The 22,012-nt window shown below is 56.6% G+C and overlaps 2 protein-coding genes across 2 annotated transcripts in view; one reads left to right on the forward strand and one right to left on the reverse strand.

Moving 5' to 3' along the window:
• Positions 1 to 7,432, reverse strand: part of VOLCADRAFT_88595 (uncharacterized protein) — a gene marked incomplete at both ends in the record, with an annotated part of 9,801 nt that extends 2,369 nt beyond the window's left edge. Inside the window, 5 exons of the mRNA XM_002948301.1 lie at positions 39 to 385; positions 2,047 to 3,127; positions 3,504 to 5,033; positions 6,288 to 6,459; positions 7,164 to 7,432. Of these exons, the coding sequence (XP_002948347.1) occupies positions 39 to 385; positions 2,047 to 3,127; positions 3,504 to 5,033; positions 6,288 to 6,459; positions 7,164 to 7,432 (3,399 nt within the window). The remainder of the gene's footprint in view (positions 1 to 38; positions 386 to 2,046; positions 3,128 to 3,503; positions 5,034 to 6,287; positions 6,460 to 7,163) is intronic.
• Positions 7,433 to 8,647: 1,215 nt separating this feature from the next.
• VOLCADRAFT_88596 (uncharacterized protein) lies at positions 8,648 to 21,376 on the forward strand (the record flags this gene model as incomplete). Its single annotated transcript, XM_002948154.1, has 17 exons — positions 8,648 to 8,756; positions 10,745 to 10,896; positions 12,755 to 12,871; positions 13,347 to 13,481; positions 14,119 to 14,227; positions 15,103 to 15,208; positions 15,897 to 16,104; positions 16,861 to 16,992; positions 17,245 to 17,370; positions 17,865 to 17,957; positions 18,193 to 18,312; positions 18,799 to 18,831; positions 19,168 to 19,275; positions 19,576 to 19,821; positions 20,374 to 20,474; positions 20,703 to 20,776; positions 21,273 to 21,376. 17 exons carry the CDS (start codon positions 8,648 to 8,650, stop codon positions 21,374 to 21,376), a joined length of 2,073 nt encoding a protein of 690 aa, XP_002948200.1.
• Positions 21,377 to 22,012: the final 636 nt, after the last annotated feature.

Consider the following 22,012-nt stretch of genomic DNA (forward strand, 5'->3'; position numbering starts at 1 on the left):
CTCCGCCAGCGGGTTTCGGGGCACGTGCGTGCGACCACCCCAACATCGACGGGTGAGGCCGCTTCGATGGGGCCGCAGCAAGACGAGGGCTTGGGGCCCAGAGTCCAGGACCGCTGTCGGGCCGAGCGGCAGTGGAGGCAGTATTTAGTGCTGTCGTACATGGCATAGGCGGCGTCATCAATCGCTGAAGCTCTGGCGGCACCGCTGGCGGAGGTGCTCTGGAACCGGCAACGCCGCCGCCGGCGCCAGCTTGGGTTCCCGGCGCCGATGCAGGGCGGCCGAAGGTCAAGGGCGGCATACGCTGCGTTGGCCCTGCCGCCCCCGCCGCCGCCGCCGGCGCTGGCGGAGGTGGTAGCGGCGGCGGCGGCGGTTCCGACGCCGCCGCCTTCGGCAGCGAGAACGGCCGCGCCGGTGCAGTGTCGGCGGACACCGGATGGCTGGTGTCGACAAGTACGGGCTCGGGTACGACAACAGCGTTTTTTGATCGATAGCTATGGGGCCAGCCCCGCACCCCACCGCTGCCACTACCGTTGCCACTACCGTTGCCACTACCGTTGCCACTACCGCTGCCACTACCGCTGCTGCTGACTCCACGAAACAAGCGAATGATGCTCCCTACATGTCCCGCTGCCTGCGCCTTTCTATGCTGTACGGCATCGCCATACGGCACGGTGGCATCTATACTGCCGCTGCCGCCGCCGCCGCTGCCGTTGCCACTACCGCTGCTGCTGACTCCACGAAACAAGCGAATGATGCTCCCTGCTTGGCCCGCTGCCTGTGCCTTGCCATGCGGTACAACATCGCCGAGCGGCACGGTGACGCCTGTACTGCTGCCGTCTCTGATAGCCAGCGCACTTCCAAAACCCCCATTTTGGGACCAGCCACCACTGCTGCTGCCGCCGCCATCGCCACTCCGACTGCGTCCAGCCTGGGGCCCGGCCTGCTGGGGACGTAGGCCACCGCTGCCAGCGCCGCCATTGTTGCTAGACCGTGCGCTCAAGCTAACGGGGGCCGCTGCAGCGACCAGGCCCGCTGCGGTAGGATCTCTGCGAGCTGTATTGAAGAGCCGCGAGTGTGATTGCGGCCTTCCGTCCCCGCCCGGGGCGCCGCTGCCGCCGGGCCCCCCGCCGCCGGGCCCCCCACCGCCGTCGCCATTGTTGGAACCTGGCAGACGGTGCGTGGCCCTGGCGGCTCCTTCGTTTCCATGTGCCACGCCGCTGGACTGGCATCCGCCGCCGCCGCCGTCCCCGCCACACCCGCCGTCATCGCCATCACCTCCGGGAGCCACGCCGCGGCCACAGCCACTGCCGCCGCTGCTGTCGCCGCTGTCGCTGATGCCACTCCTCCCGCTACTTGACGTGTGTATCCCGAATCTCTGCTCTGGAGATTCACTGGCGAGGGTCGAGGGATCGCCCGAGTGCGATGTCCCAGCTCGACTATCGAGTTCGACGCTGCTCCAGTTCGACGGATGCGACGCTAAACTCTCCGCCATGCGTGCGGACGACGCCGTCATTACTGTCGCTGGGCTGTCGTTTTTGGCATCTTCCGCCGCATTGTTCGCCGACGTGACGCCGCCAATGTCGTCGTCGTCGGCAGTGACGGTGCCTCCGCTGCCGCCGGCGTCGCCACGTACAGTGGCCCGATGGCTGCCGCCATTGAAGCTTCCGCTGCGGCGCGGCTCTCGGCACCCACCTTCGTTACTATTTCCGGCTCCGCTTCCGCCAGCACCATCTTCTCCTCCGCTTTCGCCGCCCGCTACGCCTCCTCCGCCATCTCCTTCGCCGCTTCCGCCACCGCCACCTTCGCCACCGACACCAGTGCATAGGCGGCTACTGCCATTACCGCTTCTGCCGAGGGACAGCTTCCGGCCACCGCCTCCCTCACCGCCTCCATTATTACCCCCGCACACATTGCCACCTCGTCCTTCACTTCCATCGCCACCTGCTCCGCTGCCCCTCTCGCCATTTTCTTCCCCCCCTCCACCTCCCCCTCCTCCCTCTCCCCGCCCGCCTTCGCCAGCTTTTGCTCGGTCAGCGGCTCCCTCACCGCCTCCGTTACCGCGTCCCCCTCCGCCTCCGTTGCTGCCGCCACTTCCGCCAGCAGCTCCGCTGTTGCCCGGGGCGCCGTGGCTGCCGTCACTGCCGCTGGCATGTCTAAGCAGCTTCCGAGCGCTACCGCTACCGCCGCCGCCACCGCCGCCTCCAACGCTGCTAGTCGTGTTGGGACTAAACGTGGAGGTGTTGCTGCGTGTCGAAGTGATTCCGCTGACCGTCATTGCCAAGCTCACGGCCTCAGGCTTAGTGCGAGCGTCCGGGGGGGCGGCGCGGCGGCCCAACAGCTTCTCGAGCGCCGTCCGCGGGGTGATGGCGGCGGCGAAGGCAGCCGCAGCCGTCGCCCATAACGCCTCCGGCGGCTTCGCCGCCGGCGGCGTCGTCACCGGCGGCGGCGGCTCCTCCGCCCACGCGACGGTGACAGCGCCTCGCGAGGCGGTGCCACGGCGTGCATTGGACGGAAGGCGGCTCAGTGGCGGACCTCGCTCGTTATTGGAGCCATGGGACTGTATCCCCTTCTTGCCATTGAGCATGGCCTTTGATTCCAGGCCGGCTCGCACTCGCAGGTAGAACTGCGATTGCACCGCATTGCGCACACCCAGGGGTTGCGACCCGTGGGACTGCAGTCCCACCCGGCGACTCTCTGGCCCCGTTTCAGCGGTAGTGTCCAGGTCATCGTCCAACATGACTTTCTGACGCTGATGGGCACCTGGGGAGGAGGATCTGGCGGTGAGATTAGCCGGGCTCGAAATAGCGTTGCTGAAGAGTTTTTCATCCATGCCATTGTCAGGAGTTGAACCGGGGTTTATTGACGATTTCCGTTGCAGTTGCCCCCGAATCGCCTCGGGCGCCGCATCTTGCTGGTCCCGTCTAGAAACCTGCCGAGAGAGCTGCCGCGACGGTTGTCGTGAGAGTTGCCGTTCCACCATCGAGCTCTGCCGGGAGCAACTTCTGCTGCTGTTGATGCTGCGGCTGTTGCTAGCGCTGCGGGTGATGCTGATAGTGGCGCCCTGGCAGCTGTTCAGTGGATCAAACTCCAGGGAGGTTTGTCGGAAGCTCTCAAGCCGGGTGCGCACCTGTGAAGAGGGGGAGAAGGAGGGGGACGCGGCGACAGGACGGGGGACGGGCTGAGAGGATGTGCGGGGTTTGGGTGTGTGGGTGCGTGGATGGGCGGAAGAAAGTGGAGGCGGCGTCCAAGCTTCCGAGGAGAGCATCAAGCGTTCAGGAAGAGGCGCAGTGCAGCCTGAAATCGCATTCTGCTTGGTGTGGGCACCACACCCTTTTTGACACCTGCTCGTTGACCTTTTCGAGGTGCGAACGGAAAAAGGATTCCACCAAGCATGCCAAGATGCTGTATAGGCCTCGCGACCCTGTTCCTGTTGGGTACGGGAACATCAATTCCACGGTAGCCCTACCGGAGCCCTACCGGAGCCCTAGGCCCTGCAAACTCACGCTCGAGATTGATCCGGTAATGTCCGACATCATCTCGCGAATCGCCTTCATCCACGAGTCGAAGTCGTTGTACAGCTCGGAGCCCTCCGCCAACCACCATTCCGGCGGCAGAACGCCGAACGGGCCGTCCTTCGACCAGCGTGCCGCCGCCGCCTCCACCGCCGCCGCCACTGCGTCGTCTACCTTGTCACTGCCGCTGCCTTCCGCTTCCGTATCATTGTCTGTTGCCGTACGTCGAACTTTGGACGAACCGCTCCGCCGCGGCATTCGCAGCGAGGCGCCGCTGACCCTGGAAGATCGATCCGACGGCGGTGGCCGCGGCGCTGCGTGTTGTACGGCACCGCCGCCGCTGCCAACGGATTTCAGGGCGCCTACGAGATCGGTTCCATGTGAACGAACTTCCAAGGCCTTACGGGAGGTATCAGTACCTGTCTGCGAACCTAAGCTCGTGGCCGCGACGGCGGCTAAAGCTGCGGTCGAGAATTTGGAGCCTAACGCCCCTTTGCTCCCCTCATCCGCACCGCCCGTGCCACTGACGAAGATGCTAGCGTTACCCCGGCGGCTATCCAGGCGGCGGAGGCTGTCCAGCGGGGCTCCGCCGCTGCCTTGTCTGCCGCTGCCGGTTCTAGCGCCATCTCCGCCACCGCTGCTGCCGCCGCCGTTTCCTCCGGCTCGCCGGCCGCTATTCCCACCGCCGCCCCCGCCGCCAGGCGTTACCACGTTTGGGCCGTCATCTCCGCCGCTGCCGCCGGGTTGGGAGCTGACTTTCCTTGTCCCGATAGGACGGCTCATGAGCTTATGAGCAGCTCGACGGATCTTGTCCAACACCTTTGCCGCGGCCCCACCAGTGCCGCCGCCGCTGCCATCGGCTTGGGTCTCAAAGTCCGTAACCGCCGTTGCTATATCAAGTTCTCCAGATCGCTTTCGCTGCGACGGCGGACCAGGACTGCGGCCCCCGCCGCCGCTGCCGGGATCACCAACCGCATCCCAACCGCCGTCCCACGGTGACACCTCTCCGGATTCCCCCAAATCGGGATTTCCGCCTGTGTACGTCTGCCGCCGCACCAAGGGCTCCCCCATGGAGGCTGAGATACTCCTCCGCAGCTGCGCCGCAGGAGAGCCTCGGGATGACGATGATGTCGGCCGGCAGGACAGGACTCGTCGCAATGGCAGTCGGTGTGACGACGTGGCGGCGGCCGCGCTGGCGGGCCGCTGGATGCTGGCGCTGCCGCCGCCGCCGCTAGCGGCGGCGGCGGCAGCGGCACTCGAGGGGCGGAGGCCCCCGCTGCCTGGTTGGGCGCTGAATGGCCGTTGGGGCAGAGCTCGCGGCCGGGAACCGCTGCGGCCGGCATGTGTACCTGCCGGGCCAAAAGCCGCCATTTGCAATGCACGCATGCTCTTGAAGGCCGCGGTGAAACCGCTCTCTCGGCTGAGACGCGCCCACACGCTCTCCTGGGCGATGTTGCTTCGTCGCTTGCTGCTGCGGCGGCGCTTCTGTCGGTGCAGGGAGGATGGGCTTTCGGCGGGGTGCTGCGATGGTTGGGTCGGTTGGGCGGTTGGGAGCGGCGGTGAGGAGGACCAGGGGCGCACGGTTTGCGGTAAGGACGGCGGGTGGGTTTGTGGGCGGGCGGCTACCTGCAGGAAGCAGTAGGGCAGCGGGCCACGAGACTGAGTGAAGGCGGAAGTTACAGTACAGACGTGCATATGCGGGCCCCCCCATGGCCCGCTTGGACCGTAGGTTAAACCTTACACTGGCAGGCAGTGTTTTTTTAAGTAGTATATTCCAAATAGGTTATAAATCGTGGTTTGGGGCTGGGAAAAAAGGAATGGATCGAGGCCGACGTGCAGGTGGCGGAAGAAGCGTAATTACTTAGTGGCCTGCCGGGCTGCCCCACCCTTTATGGGCACGGACACTGAGAGTTTTTGTGTATTTTATGTGCATGAATGATTCATGCCTGGCAAAGCATCCTAAGACCCTCACAGCTATGTGCACGAGGATGACATGATGGCGCGAACGAATGACACTGAGAACTGCACCACCTGTGTGTGGCTCTATTGGGGTTTGCAAGCGAGCTTGGAAACTTGCGAATTTATCGTGGGGTAGGGGGAAGGTGGGGGGGAGTGGAGGAGCCCGCCCCAGCGCCTCGCAGTTAAGGTGAAGGTGACACAAATAAACCCCAAATTCTATATCTGAAAATCTATAGTTGATAAGTAATAAAAAAATGACGTTCCCACATCTGCTGGCAGGTAACACAGCGCCATGTGTAACACACACACACACACGTACACACACGTACACACATGTACGGCAGCACAACGCACTGGCAGTACAACGTGCAGTACAACGCATAGTACAAGGCAACATGGTGCGCTATGTAAGCTTGTGGATCCATGCGGATACTTTGTTGGATTCATGCCATTGGTCGGCTTTTGCGGCTTGACAGTGCTATATTTGACAGTTGCGATTTCTGTGCGGTCTGCCAGTGGAAGATGGCCAGCCGACCAGTTAGTTAAGCTGGGGAATGCCAGCGGTGTGGGACACGGGAAAGGGCTGAAATTTTATGGAAATTTGCAAAGCGCAAGGAGTTTCGTCCTCTGCTGCCACCGCTGTTTTATTTGTCCCTTGGCTGGGAGCGGGATACATCAGTAAAGCAGGGCCACGTGACAGCCGGGACGCGGACAACAACTCCTCTCGAAGGCGCTGTCTTCGAGGCATCGACATTAACGAGTCTGCGTGTCGGTCGGGCAGCAAAACGCACAAAGGATTGAATTGAAAGCCCTTACATTTTCATCCTCCTGGCGCCGCCCTGCAGCTGAAGAAGATTGTGGCGGTGCTGATTCCGAAGCCATGCCGCGTTTGGTCTCCGTCGGCGTGTAATCCGTCGCGGAGTCAGCAGTCGCCTCCTCAGGCGCGTCGCGTAGGTTCATATCCGGCATGCCATCAGTGCTTTGTGCACTGGAAATGCGAAGTGTTGGTTGCGGCATGGAGACAAGCGCAGCGACGCGGTTCGTGTCCAAGTTCCCACGCCCTTCGGCGCCGGGACGTATACCCTCCGATTTTCCATCAGCTTCTGCCTGATGATACTCTCGAGAGAGCATGATAAGATGGTGCGGGCCTTAGCCTGTGGTGGACTGCCCTGGCAGGCTCATAACTGCGCTCTTGTGTCTTTCGAGGCTTTGTGTCTTTTCAGTCTCCCATGGGCATGACTTAATAGCGAAGATGTGATAATGGATCATTTTTAACTTCGCTAAACTTGGGGAAAACCTTTTTCGGGACGAAGGTCAATAGACGACCGGGCGTCTTTCCAAGTCCAACGGCAAACGGTCAGGGTTATGAAGCACTAAAACCATGGAGCATACGGTAAACACGTAACTCTTATCTTTATTGGTAATTGCTTTTTAGCCACATTTTACCAAGATATTTATTTTGCAGATTGCGTGTAGTTGCCCTCAGTTACCATCGAATCATCCGTTACTGTATCAACGGCGAGTTAAATTTGCGAAACAGCTTCAATTGTTTCTGGTCTTTTTACCCTTTTGGTGTAACTTCATTTCTGGAAGTGACAGGCAAAAGGTCAGTTTGCCGTATTGCACGTCAAACCTTATGGATTTTTATTCCTCTTTGCCAAGTATGATTGCACAAGAGTAGGGATTCCTGACCTGGCAGATGCACCCAGACGACAATTTAGGGGCTGCCCAAGCCAGTAAAAACCACTTCCACTGCCCAACGCTACAGCGTCCCTATTGTGCAGCGAAACGCAATGAAGAACCATGTAGTCACTAAAGGTTTCACCTTGGGCCTGTCGAGTCCCATGGCTAATGACTTGGCTTGCGTCGGCGGGAATAAGGAGACCTGGGAGACCTAGGAGACTGGATCCCGCGCTGCTAGGATTGCTAGCGCCCTGGGAAATATCCTCCACATGAAACATAAGGGCAACATTGGAAGAGGGCCGCTTGCGTCCTTCACCACGACCCAAATTCACGCTGGGCTGTCAAGGGCGCACTATGACGGCCCTGAGGGCCTTTCCCTTGGAAGGGAACATTGTAAATGGCTTGGCCGGAGTGTTGACATGCTGCCTGTAATCCAGCTCGAATAAATGTAAAAGCTCTACGTCAAATGCGTTACGTAGAATATGCTATAACAGACCTGCTGTTGGAGGTGCAATCATAGGGAAAGTCTTTGATTTTATTGGGCTACATCATTCTCAGTGTTGTGCGGGAGGCGTTCCTCGAAGCGCTGCACTCAACCCGTTCGGGGTCCACTGTAACAATCGCATTCTACTCTCATGCTCTAACGGATTATGGGGATATTATACATGCGGCAGCTGGCAGTAGCAAGGCTCGTTGAACCAGACCCGGATGACTTCCAGGGTCCACGCCGAGATGAAGGAAGTGCGTTTACTAGGCAGCCAAGGCTTGGACGAAGGACGAAGAACGGACCTCTCCAATGAGGATGTGCTGCCTCGCGACATACTTCCTTGCGGGCACTGATTATTACCTGCAGAAAACATCAAAATGTGTTTTTAATGGAACTTCAACGAAGGGGACTCTTCAGGTTGCTTTAACGTGAACAGGGTAACCTAAGTTTGCTAACATGCATCCCGTACTACGGAAAAGGGACGGCCGGCAGACATTGAACTTTAGCTGGACGGCCGCCTCTGATAAGGCGCTGGAAAAATAGGAAGAGCGCAAAGCTGCTGTGGGTAGTCACGGTGATGCAGAAGCTCCCTGAGGCCAAGGAAAGGGGGCCACCGCGTGATGCGCGTTCGGGAGCCCCCTGCCCACTCCATAGCGTCTGTCTGTCTGTCTGTCTCTTTGTCTGTAGCGACTAAACATAACCTCTCGCCTAACTGTTTAGCAACATTCGTAGCTTTCCACATCCTCCTTTGCCCCACCCCCCAGCCTTTATGACCGACAGAAAATCGTTTGCGTATATATGAAAAAGCTCCATGTAACAACAAAATTCGCCTCGCGCTTCTTGGGCTCAAAATTTCATAACATGAGATGCCATGAATCTTACGAACAATTGTAACATCATATGGTTGTGCCCAACCAATGATTTGGACAACCGCTTGCCGCGATCATCTTCCCACAAATAACCATTCTGCCGTGCCTGTCGGGCCGAGGACCTTTGCGTTTTCCATATGACCTCGCTTTGTCTGCGAGCTAACCTTTCATGCACCAAGCTAGCAATCAAAATGATCAGGACGTTTGAGGAGCCGCACTCAACGGCGATGCTGTTGCTGTCGGCTCGTACGTATGCGAAACGTGTGCCCGAACGAGCGCCACAAGTAAAACATTGTGGGCCTTACATGGCCAAGCATAGAAAGGCAGACAGGGTAGCTGTAAAAACTCCGTACTTGAAATCAATTATCGTGGATAGGTCCATCGAAAGGCCTTAATACACGAGCCTGTCGTAGGGGACCGTACAGCGCATGCTTGAAGGAAAGGTGAATCACTAAAAACAATATAAAATTATGAGGTTATAGCTCATTTTTATGATAAAAATTAGCGATAGCGATGACTGGATGGTGGACGGGCGCTTGCTTTCTTGGCAGTTTTCTCGCCTACCATTTTGCATCTTGTAACTGTTGAATACAAAAGCCATATGGGCTGTGCATGTCTCCGTAAATTAAATTTCTAAGCGAGCATTGCCCCGAACTCCACGACTCATGCATACACGAGCTTCACCGAAAAGTGGGCGTAACGAGGTAAGGCAACCAGATTTCGGAAAGTCGGAATTGCTTGCAGCGTTTTTTTTCCGGTTTTGAGGATCATGTGCGTTGACTTGTTCAATATTGGATACATTGACGTTCAAATTCTATCCAAAGCAAGGAATGATTCTTAGGTCCGAAGGTTAATCCCCGTGGATACATTATTCCTTAGCCATGAGCCATAGACGCTTGCGATAGCTCTGCCTTACAGGAATGCCGTCATCCTACAACGCTTCCTTCGTTTCCCGAATGCTTCCGGAACTTCCATGCATATCACAATGCCTGCCGCGCAGCCTTTGGCATCTGACAATTCCTCTAGTGCATCGCGCCAAATTGGCTAAAACAGATGGTGGTGAACTGAATAATGGCAGGGATTAAATTGGCAACAAGTCGATCACATCAACGCTGCGCAACAGCTGGGACCCACGATCACGCGAGCTACGTTGGACATACAACAGCATGAATTTCCTTATAGTAGTTCGGGCTGAAACAGTTGGAAGCAAGAACGTGTAAGTTACCCCTTGTTCGTAAACCAAGTGTCAGTCATTTAAGCTCTTTGCCTCCCGTACATGCGTTGGTGGACGTAGGAACTGTTTCCCAGTGTGCTCCCATATCGGATGAAAGACACAAAGCTCAACTGCGAACCCACGGCATCGAGTTCGTAATTGATATCCCTAAAAGCGTAAATTGGCGGGCATTTCTGTTAGATAGGAACGTTTGAAGGAGTTGAACCTTGGTCGCCTCGCCCACCATGCCGCACGGAAGCCTGGTTAACGACCGCCATGAAACAAGCGCGAAACTTTACTAATCGAGCCCGAACCCTTAATATATCAATTCACATATACATAACGGATTGATACTTGGGTTCAGTTTAGCATCCCCACCGGGTTCGCAGGTGTTACACGAACCTTGGTGAGGAGGGCTTTACGAAATTAATCTTGTGGAACTTGTCTATTTAGATTGAAGCTACAGACTGAAGGTCCAAGCCAGGCGGATAAGCTGCTTCCAGGGAGCAGGAACGTAAGTGCACTACGAAGCAATGTACTGGCACATGATCGTCGGCTAGAGACCCAAGCAATCGTTAAAATCAATATATACATTATTATTGTGCCGGATTCATGCCACTCGCGTTGCGGAGGTACAGGTAGGCGCCCCGGTGTAGACACAAATCACAGTTCCCAAGCCGTCCATAAGGATAATGCCCCTGGACGCACTAACCTTTACAGCTACAATACCGATTGGCTCTAAGTCAGCGCGCGCGAAGTGTTGACGCAACCTATCAATTCCTTTCTTTCGATTCCTGTCCTTCGCAACTCGCTAACAAATATGGGGATAATGTATTAAGCAATACACTCTATCAAGCAGATCTACTTGGTTTGTTTTATCCTGGTTGCTGCAGACCAACGCCACCTGATCGAGGATCGGAGCGAATGCTCTGCTGCCATTTAGGCGGCCATCTTGAAATGGGACTTCTCAGGGTAGTTTCGGAGGGACTTCGAAGACGCAAGTCGTGTACTGTCCCTGCAGTCTTGGTTCTGTGGGCGGCATGGCTTGCAACCGTCGCCTTTGCGCCAAAGGCCTCCGCGCAAGCCCCACTTCCTATCGTTGTTTACAATGACCCAAGGCCAGGCGACAGTTACGATGCTAACAGGAAAAACCTCCTCGTCAACAGTGTAAGGGTAAGTACGGCAATCGGTTTGTTACCGCAAATCCTACAAAAGCTTACTAGTAAGCCACGCTAAGCACTCGTCATCCAGCCGCTTCGTAACGACCCCTCGGGTATCCAACGATCTGGGGGAAATCCTTCCTCCTCTGCGATTAAGCACGCCGTAAGTCTGGCGCTTGAAACACGCGCGAAAATGGCACCATCACCGTGCATACATGCTTCCATACCAGTGGTCAGCATATACAGCCCTAACTGTTGTTCCATTTATTTGGCTGCGTTTAGGCGCGTGTTCCTGTTTGCGGGGACTTAGGGACAGTCCCAGGGTGCGCTTTGCCTAGCAGATACGAACGGCAAGGGCGGCAGTGCGCAGGCCGGTCGGTCGGTCGCGTACCGACGAAGGGTTTTTTAAGGGATAATAACTATTCTTTTCTTATCTGGTCACCAAGCTGTGGGTTGCGGACGTCTCTCTCTCTCTCTCTCTCTCTCTCTCTCTCTCTCTCTCTCTCTCTCTCTCTCTCTCTCTCTCTCTCTCTCTCTCTCTCTCTCTCTCTTTACATTTGCTAGCTTGCTGACGGACGGACGCACCGAACGAGTCTTGGGAAAATGGAGTAGTACGTTCTGATGCATCAGGCCATCAGCGACAGCAAGGAGGTCGTACGTGTCAGTAACACTCCGCATCGGGCCGCCGGGCCACTCAAGGGATCTGGTAGTTAGGAGTTGGCAGTTAGGAGTTGGCAGTTAGGAGTTGGCAGTTAGGAGTTGGGAGCTGGGTGGTGGCGCCGCCGCTACCCCCTCTTACTAATTAAATGCTTTCCAAGCTGACGGGAGTTTCCATCACCAATGCCTCATGTTGTTGCTGCTGCCGCCAGCAACCGCCTTCATGATGACCGTACAATCAGAGGAGCTGCGAGATTGTCGTGATTGTGGTGTGATATCGGGTTTCGGCGATATAGGGTACTGTACGGCACGACGTGCCGCGCCAAGGTTGGATAATCTTCTTCGCATTAAGAAAGGGATATCGACCCTTATAAAAATCATTCAGGTGGCGGTGATGGTGTTGGTGATGAGTGATGGAAAGCTGAACCAGTTGTCGCCCAAATCTGAAGCGCGGAATGTGTGAAGAGCCGAGGGCGGTTGGTGGTTGATGTTTCAGCAGTCAGTTTTTCGTTGCTGGCTGATATAGAAGAAGACGAGCAGTCCAATGAGCCTCCTGGAGCTATTGGGGGCCATGAGCCAAGTTGCGCGCGCGCGCGTGTGTGTGTGTGTGTGTGTGTGTGTGTGTGTGTGTGTGTGTGTGTGTGTGTGTGTGTGTGTGTGTGCTTTATGTATGCGCTTGTTGTTATTGTTGTCGTTGTTGTTGTTGTTGTTGTTGTTGTTCCAGAATGGGGGGCTTCTGGGCCATTTGCACACATTCAGATGCCCTTGTGTCTAGGATGGCACAGTGGTGGTTATCTTCACATCCCTTCATATTTCCCCCTTCCCTATTTTCGCTCGCTCGCTCTCTCCCACCCTCTGCCTCTTTCTCTCACCTTATCATTTTCTTCTATCTCATCTCTCCTATCTGTGTATCTGTCCTCCTCTCTCCTCTCTTCCTCTACTTATGTATACCTGTCTGTACCTCCTTTTTTTCTATGGCGGCGTGTTGGCCTCGTTTCCATGTCTTTTCCCGTGCCGGCCCCTCCTGCACTCTTTCCTACGCCTCCCTTACCCCACCCCGCCCGTGGCCTGCCTTGCCGCACTCTACCCTGATCCAACCGGCGATTGTGGACCCTTCTCCACCTTCCGCACCAACTCCGTCCACCGACCGACCCCACGGCGTGCCTGCACTCCTCCTCCTCCTCCTCCTCCTCCTCCTCGTCCTGATGTAAAAGGCCATGTCTGCTCTGGTGCCGACAGTTCCCACTGTGGTCTCTAAGACACCGCCGGCGCTGCAGCTGTCCGCCCGGACGCATATCATGAGCGTCACCACCCTCGTGGACTTAAGCGATGTGAGATGCTGCTGGGGCAGAAGAGGGCGTGCGCATGGGGGGGTGTAGCGGTGCGGGACTAGGCAGCTCCTGGGAGCACCTTTGGTGGTTTAGCTGGAAGGACAGGAGGTGTACGTATGTATGCACGTGTTTGTATGCATGTTTGTCCGTCACGTGGGGTGCGGGGTAAGAGAATGGAAGGGGGGAAGGGATTGCGGTGCAAAGCCACGGCATTACGTTCCGGTCGCATGTGCGTATCCGTTTTCATCCCCACGTGCGCACATGTGGAAGATAGGCAGGTATACACACAGCACACGGCACGCGGGCGGGTTGCACCAACTTTCACGGCACGCTGTTGCCCAGGTTGCATCCTCAAAACGCGGACGCATTCCTTCCTTTACAACCTGCAAACCTTCTTCTCCACAACAGTCACCAACCTTAGGCCACGATAACTTGCCGTACATAAAACGCCGCACATGCCCCTTTCGTACTGCAGGATAATAAGGATGCCTTGATAGCTTTAATTGACCGGCCAAACAGCATGTTGGTCCTAACGGCGGCGGCGGATACCCCCATCGATTACAACAACTGCCTGAGCCTCTTCTTGGGCGAGTCACCCGATTGCAAATGGGTGAGGCCTCCCAAGGGTTGGGTCTGTGAGGGTAAATGGATCGGGGTAACCGCGGCTGAAAACCATAGCCACGACCTGCTCGCGGGCACGAGCACAATTGCGCTCCTGGGGTGGCTATTCTCATTAGGTTGAAGGCATAGGAATTAGGCGGCATGAGAGGGGTGGCGTGTTTTTTGCGCTGTGCTACATAGAAAGTTCGGCGCCTGTGTAGGCAGGAAAGGTTTCTGGCAAGGCGAGGAGGGAGAACGGGTGGCGGCAGCATGAGCATGCCTGCTGGCGGGGTGATGGTAGGAAGAATGGGCGCGCTGGCCAGCATTTTTTCCTGTCGTACACGCTGTGTCGCTACGACTTGATGGTGGGTCAGTGATGCCATTCGGATGACTGGAGCACAGGGTCGGTTCGCTAATTCGGCAGTTTGTAGAGCCGTACGCGGACATCCGCGTGCAGTACGGCACAGCCCCTTGTACGGCAGGCGGTTGTTATAAGAAGGTGATGGAGCAGGCAAACCCTAGGACGTTAGCCAGGATGCCTGCTCTGGCTGCTATCTGGCCAAGGCGTGTAACCCAGGCGTGCTCTAATGTTCTCCCCTCCCCTTGGCCCCCTCTGTTTCTTCGGCGTTCCTGCCCCGCTTCCAAAGGAACCGGTGAAATTCGCTGCCAACCTGATCGCCGACATTCCGAATGTGGCCGTGACGCTGTATGTGGGCAACGCCCAAGTTAGCATCACCTCCTTCACCTGTCGACTTGGTGAGTCTGGGGGGCTATGTTTGGGCGGAGCGAGGGAGTCAGGAAGGGAGGTAGGGAGGGAGGGAGGGACTTGGTGCACCGTCTGGCCCTCCTCTATGTTTTTAAACCTCTGTGTTTGACGCACCGTGATCTAGTGCTGCTAAGTGGTTAAACCGTTTTCCACGGTATGTGCAAGGTGAGCTTTTAAGCTTCTCGGTTCTGCCGTACGTCCGAGTACTCAAACCGAGATACTATCCATATCTTCGCAAGCACAGGCTTCACACGCATCAGATGGTGCATCCTAAATCCTGCATCCATGTATTTCGTGTTTATGTCCAAGGAAATTCCAAATCATTGAGCACAGGACGGACAGCCGCTTTTTGAGGTAGCCGGTGGTAGAGAATTCGTGCATTTCCCCCGGTAACGGCATGGCTCCTCTTGGCAGTGCTCCTCTTGGGCCCCACCTGGCCGCATTGCGCCACTTCCCTTCCCTCATGGCCTCTTCTAACCTCTTCGCCTCATCCGATTACTCTTAGGGTCCTGTTGCCACGGGTTACGCCTGGATTTTACTTGTCCTTTGACCCCCCTCCTCCTCCACCTCCCCCCTTTTCTACTCCTCCTTCCCCCCTTCTCCTCCTCCTCCCACTCATCAATATCACCATCACCATCACCATCATCATCATCATCATCATCATCATCATCATCATCATCATCATCATCATCATCATCATCATCATCATCATCATCATCATCATCATCATCTGTATCCCGCCAGCTGATCTGTTGACTCCCAGCAGCAGCAGCAGACAATACAGTCCAGAATCCGTTTGTTCCACGCCCCCCTCTGCTGCCCTGCTGTCTCTTTGCTCTCCACCACCCCCCTCGGCACTCCGCAGGCATCCAGCTATACAGGGTGGCCAATGACGCCAGCAGCCCCGTCTACATGTTCCAGACGCCCCTTGGCGGCTGGGTCAAGCTGCTGGGCTTCGATTGGGGAAGTAGGTGGTCATGTTGCGAACAAATGGCACGGCACAGCCCCAGCCACCACAGCGGTCGTCGTGAAGGCCACGGCCTAAGACCCGAACCCGTTTCTAGGAACACCTCATTCACCCCGCACTGGTGCCTGTTCAAATCCCACCAAGTGCACTTTTTTACACCCGCGATGGGCACAATTCATTAACAAAGCGGCCCTCCACGATATCACGGCCCTTTGTCCGAATGGCAAGCGAATCCAACTCTTGGGTGTTGTGCCTGTGTGTGAAGTCCATGTTCACAACGCCAGGCCCTTGCTGACCCCGCACACCGGGCATCACCCATACAACCTCCCTTTCCCGAGTCTGTCCCTTTTCTTCCGCGTAAACGTGCATTGTATACCGTTAATCCGTACGGCATGTCACATAGTACGACATGGTGCGCCGGCGCATGTGAGGTCCGGATTTGATACACACAAACACACACAAACACACACACGTGCGTGCTCCCGGAATCACTGAGGTGGTTTTTACGGGTACCTTGGCATTTGAAGATTCAACATTGAGGAGATTCCATTCGACTTCATTTTTTATACTTAGGGTTCCCGCTGTACCGTACGTGCCTCTTTGCAGCCTTACATGTCATGCAACCTATTCGTGTGTGTTCCCTCCCAACTTGAGAGCGTTCTCTCCCCCCCGGCCCCCTCCCTCACACACAGATGCGAAGCGGGTAGAGAGCTGGCAAAATCTGCTGCTGTACGCTCCGCCAGCGCCACCGGCGCCGCTGCCGCCGTCACCGCCGCCACCGTCGCCGCCATCACCAGGGCCAAGCCCACCGTCGCCACGCCCGCGGCCGCCTTCACCGCGGACGCCACCTCCCCGGATGCCGCCACCCCGGCCACAATCTCCATCACCGCCACCGCCACCGTCGCCGCCGCCGCCATCGCCACCACCGTCCCCGCCACCACCGTCGCCACCGCCGCCATCGCCGCCGCCGCGTCAGTCGTCGCTGTCGCCGCCGCCGTCGCCACCGCCGCGTCAGTCGTTGCCGCCACCGCCGCCTCCGCCACCGCCGCCTCGCTCGCCACGGCCCCCGCCAAACCCCAGCCCACTAGCCCCTCTTCAGCCCGCCCCAGTCGTTAGCCCACCCAACCCGCCGTCACCGCCTCCGCCCCCTCGTAAGTCATCTGCATCCACAATATCACCCATCTATGGCACACGCACTTAGCACCCTTACTGCGTCCGTGCAATATAGCTTTTCTAAGAATTCTCGTTCGCTGCGTCTACTTCGCGAGCTAGCCAAGCACGCTCGCGCTCCCGAAACGTCTTCCCTATTTTTTGAGCTATGGGTTATATGTAATATGTTCCTTCTCGTCCCTTTCGAATCCCCGTCCTTGTTGGTTCCTGCCCCTTTTCCCCCGCGTGTGCGGTCTTGCTGTGTCGCTCCTTGCCCTCGCAACCCCCTCCCCCGCGCCATGCACACACACACACCCTTCGCTCACATACCCAACGCTTGCCTTTCCGATTACTACGCTCCCTACCGCCGAATTCCCTTTTCGAAACTTAACCCTTTTCTTTTCCTTTGTTCCCCTTCTTTTCATCTTTCCTTTTAAAGCCGTCGACGCCGACTTAATCGTAATCACCGATCAGGTCGACCAAGTTGACGCTCTCCGCAAAACTCAGCTGCAGATTCAAGTTCTCGGGTTGTACAGCGATATTGGCAAGAGCGCCATAGTGTCCACAGGGCCTGGCGCAGCGTCCGTACAAGTGGTGTACGACAACACGTACCTGCGTCTAAGCTCAGGCAACAGGGCGGTGAGGCCGGGGGCGTTTGTGGGGAGAGAGCGGGGATAAGTGTTGGGGAAAAGCGGGTGGAGGGGGAGTAGAAGAGGTGGAGGTTGCTTGCACGGCAAGGATTGGAGGATTAGGGATAGGGTGATGCGTAACGAACGCATACTGTACGAGCAAAGAGCCTGGGTAACCGTTTGAAAAGCAAACCAATCTAACACTGGGCTAATTCCTTTCCTTTCCCGTCCAACCTCTCCCCCCCTTCCCGCGCGCTTGCAGGCACTGCGGAGCCAGCTGCTGCAGGGCAACGTTGTCGCGGTGGTCGTAACACCGGAAACGACTCAATCAGACGTGTCCACCATTCTGCAGAGCTTGCTGAATATGGGTAACTCCCAATGCACCAAGGTGAGGTTGGGGTAAGGGAGGGAGGGAGGGAGGGAGGGAGGAAAGGAGGAGAGGAGGAGAGAGGAAAAGCCGAGCCGTAGACTCGGCACAGCGCAGAATGCTGGCTGCACGGCAGAGTGCCCACGGGTACAGGAGCCACGGGGTCGCCGAGGGTTTGATTCCGCACCTGGGTGGACTGGACTGTGCGGCCTGGGAGACTAGGGCCTGGTGTGTGCGTGCGTGCGCCCCATCGGGGTCAAGATCTTCAAGGGGGACGTAATGTTTCCGATACCGAGGCTTTTGCTGCGACGTTATTCAGTAGCGACTCAGCGCACGCGACGTGTCCTTTTTGCACGGCGGCAGCACACGAGCCGGAAAGACCTAGGGGTGCTACAGGTGCTTCCAGTACAACACCACACGAACACCCCCAAGTGTATCGCCATTGGTTTCAGCAAGCACTGTCAGCACCCCGCGTACCACCACACTAAAACATCTCACCGCCACCCGCTGTGCAGAGGAACATAACTGCCAGGTTCTCGTTGGCAGTTGAGGGTAACGCCAACTTCGTGGGTGCGATGGACACCCCCGCCATCGATTACGACATGCAGGTGAGTCACGCTCGGCTCCATGGTGCGGACCGTGTGTGACCGAGTGTGTGTATATATGTGTGTACATGATTTCCATCGTTATGATGCCGTACATCGCCAATGGGGTCCTCGTCAGCTGCTACTGCTACCACTGCTGCCAACGCACTGACGGCAACTCATCTCAACTGGATTTCCCCTCCACCCCACCCACACACCCACACACAATCCCCCCACTTTATTTCACTTCGCTTCGCAGCCCGCGGATAACACGGTGGCCATGTTGTGTACCGGTAACGGCCGCCGGGTGATATCCGTCAACGGCAGCAGCGAAGCAGCGGTGTGGGAGTGGACTGTGGGCGCCGGCGTTCTCAGATTGGTGGGTGGCAGGTGCAGAGGGATTAGGAGGCGTGGTCAGAAACCGCGGTGATCCGGCATTCGTGCCACATGCATGCCAATTTTATTTTATTATTATTATTATTATTATTATTATTATTAAAAATATTATATTATTATTAATTTTATTTTATGCATGCATGCATGTCAAAGCTCTGTTATATCTGTTACGCACTATCATGTCTGTCTTGTTCACTCCTGTACACATTTATGGGGGGTGCACATAATTTTATTTGTATATACATATGCGTCAGTGCATGTGTGTACACATCGAGTGTATGTGGTGATGCCGATGCTGACAATGCCAACAGGTGGGCTACGACTTCCAGTCGGGTGGCTATACCACCAACAAAGTGAAGAACCCCGCGACGATCATCGGTCCGGCTGACAGGCTACGTATCGCGGCGATGGTGGCAGTGGGATATAACAAGGCGATGTTGCTGCCCCCCAACACGCCCCTCCCACCCAGGCCGCCACCCTCACCCCGACCGCCACCCCTCGCGTGAGTGTCGTAGGGGCTTAGCAGGCGGGCGGGTTCGTGTGCGCTTGTGTTGGTGCTTTTGGTGTGCTGGTGGTTTCCCTTGCGGAAACACGTCGCTCCTAGGAATACACACATGCACACAGTGCGTTTACATTGCTGTGCTGACCGTTGGGTGAAGAGGGGGAAGGCTGTGCGTGGGCTTTTACCAATCTATTTTACAACAGTGCCGCGTCCTGTTTTTATCGCGAGGTTGTGCTGATGACCCACAATTTTTCGGCCCGGCGCTTCCCTCCCCAAACCCGTCCCGTGGGTCCGTGTGCCCCCCTGTGTATGGTTTGTGTTCTCAGTCCCCCACAGGCACCCAGGAACGCCCCACGACCACCACCACCCGTGAAGGTCCAGGATGTGGTGGTGCTCATCGACAACGTCACCATGCCGGATAACGACAAGAAGAACAAACTGATTGTGAGCGGGAGCCGGGGTGGGGATGGAAGGGAAAGGAAACCGATATCAGAGGCCCTACATGACATGGTGGAGGCCCGGGTCGGGAAACAAGAAGAACGAAATTCTAATCCTGTAATCCAGGGGAATACGCGATCCCATGGGGTTCAGAAAACGTGCGTAAAAAACTGGGAAGGGAGGAAGGGGGGAGCGAGGCAGCAGTAGTAATATGGTTTAAGACTGTCGTACATTACGCTTACATTACGCTGTCATATTCTGAGCTGGCTCCTCATCGAACGTTGTACCGCCGCACATGCCGTACAGGATGGCATCAACGCCATCACAGCTGCACCGGGACAGTCCACGAGCCCAGTCGAGGGTGCGGCCGTACACGTGGCATTCGACTCGACGCTGGTGGCGCTCCCTGACCAGGCCCGCAGCGCACTCAAGAGCCTGTTGGCCTCCAGCTCGACACTGCTGTCGGTGGTGGTGACCTCGGCTGTATCGGATGCGGACCTTAGCCGTGTGCTCGCGGACCTTACCGGCAGGCCCCAGCTGTCCTGTAGCTCTGTGAGTTGATGAGTTGGGAAGCAGCCGGGACACGTGGCGGCTCTTAGGTCGTCCAGGGGAACAGGATGACGTGGCACCATGTACATTTGCCTCGTGTGGACCATGCACCACAATCCGCGGTGGTGATGATGGTGATGTTCATGATGATAAGGCTCGTTGCGACAAACGGGGATTGAGACTTAGGGACAAGAAACGGCCGTAATATAAATAGCCGATTTTACTGTACTTTTTTACTCTGTACTATTTTGCTGTACCTGTTTGGAGCGCAGTTCCAAGCGACCGCAGGTTATGGGTATATATTGGGGAACGAAAGGGTGAGGCGGGAATACAAGTGCCACGGGGATATGGTCGGATGAGGCAGCGCCCTTCACGACACATGCCGCAGTACAACCCGTACAATACTAACAGACATAGGACTGCCAAGTACGCGGCTACCTCCTGCGCACCTAGTGCCGTACATAGACTCGCGTCCCGGCCCCATGGACTTGACCACCACCACCACCACCACCACCACCATTGCCACCACCACCATTGCCACCACTGCCACTGCAGATGCCTGTGGGTGCGACCTCTAAGGTGGATCGCATGGTACCCGCGACAGACGACCTGCGGTCCGACGGCTGGAAGGCTCTGGATAACACCAGGGCTTCCAAGTAAGTGCTCACGGAGAGGATATTCCCCCGGCAAATCGCCCCGCGCCTCTGCAGGCTTAGGCTTAGTCACCGCACCGACGCCGAGAAACAATTGTTGCTGCTGCTGTTGCTGATGCGCGTTAACGTTTCCCTGGCAGTGGCAGGAACACGCACGCACGCACGCCTGGCGTGTTGGTCGTCAGCTTTAGATGTGCGAAACCGTGCCGTTGTTGTGTTTTGCATTCCCAGGTGCAACATTGGCAAGGTCATCTTTGGACTCAAAACCGACGTCACCGCAGCCATCGTCCATGATATCCCCGTCGGTAAGAGCCAGGACGACGTTCAAGTACGGCTGAGGACATGGGGGGTTGTGAGGGTGGCTTAGATTTTCTGAAGGGCGCTGTGGTTTGGGTGGTTGGCCAGGGCATAGCTGGGCAAATGCTGGACAGCTTTCACGTGCAATGCCGCTGTACCGAACGAAAATAAACCGACATACCGACGCGCCATGGACACTGGTACAGCGTCATTAGCCTGGGTACTTGCGAGCAGAGAGATGACGATGGTGAAGGTGCACCGAAGCGAGGGTTGTGGCGGTACTGGCAGAAGCCTGAGCTGCTATTGTGCCAGTACTGGCCACTAAGGAACTCGCGAAGTTGCCTGTGAACAACGGCCACCAACTAATGCATGACAATGAAGATCTTCGCTTCCGTGAAAAACCCAATAAACCCGTGGCTTTAGCCCGCTTGGCTTGTAAGAGCAGCCCGTTCTAAGGTACTCACGGCAATTTTTGCTCTTTCGTTGCCTTTTCTTCTTCCGCAGGAAACACCGCTGTGCGCCTCATTGGCTACGACTTCTACTCCGGCGGTCGGGGCGACAACCGCAAACCGCTGACCGCATGCGCCATTACTCCAAACCGTTTCTGAAGGACTAGCACACAATTATGGGCGATTATGAGTACAAGCTCGCGCAAGTGAGCCGGCCAGCCTACGCGGCCTACGAGCGAGAGGCGCACGCAAGGCCAATCGGCATCGCCTTTTGAGCCTTCGCAAGGAGCTGACGAAGCTTCTTGAACTGTGAATTTGATTCCGCGTGGTTGGAAGTCCCTTTACTTCCTGACAGTATTTTTTGGCCCTGTTCCTTCCTATCCACGAGCCTTCGAAAGCCAGGTCTATCGGCCATCTGTTGATAGAGACTTGCAGTGGATTGTGACTCAAGGGATTGGGATCTCCCTTGCTTGGGACATTGCTAGCGAACAATAGCGTAGCTAGGCTACATGCTCTTGTGCATGCATCCCGTAACGGGGCATCGTCTTAAAGGGAACATTAGTGCATTGGTGGGTTCCATGGGCGGCCGCGCGTTTTCACCAAACTTGTTGACCACTGCTTCATTCGAACACGAAATTGCAAATAGGGAAAAGGCCGTACTGGTAAGAGCAGGACAGGCCATAGGCTCCTAAACCGCGCATGGGCGGTACAAGGAGATGTTCACCAGCAGCGTCGCCTACAATGATGGAAATACGGAACGCGACCCATGGGACTGGTGGCTACTGCGCTGTAGGT

This window comes from Volvox carteri, assembly GCF_000143455.1.
Source record: "Volvox carteri f. nagariensis unplaced genomic scaffold VOLCAscaffold_9, whole genome shotgun sequence".
Classification (NCBI taxonomy): domain Eukaryota; kingdom Viridiplantae; phylum Chlorophyta; class Chlorophyceae; order Chlamydomonadales; family Volvocaceae; genus Volvox; species Volvox carteri.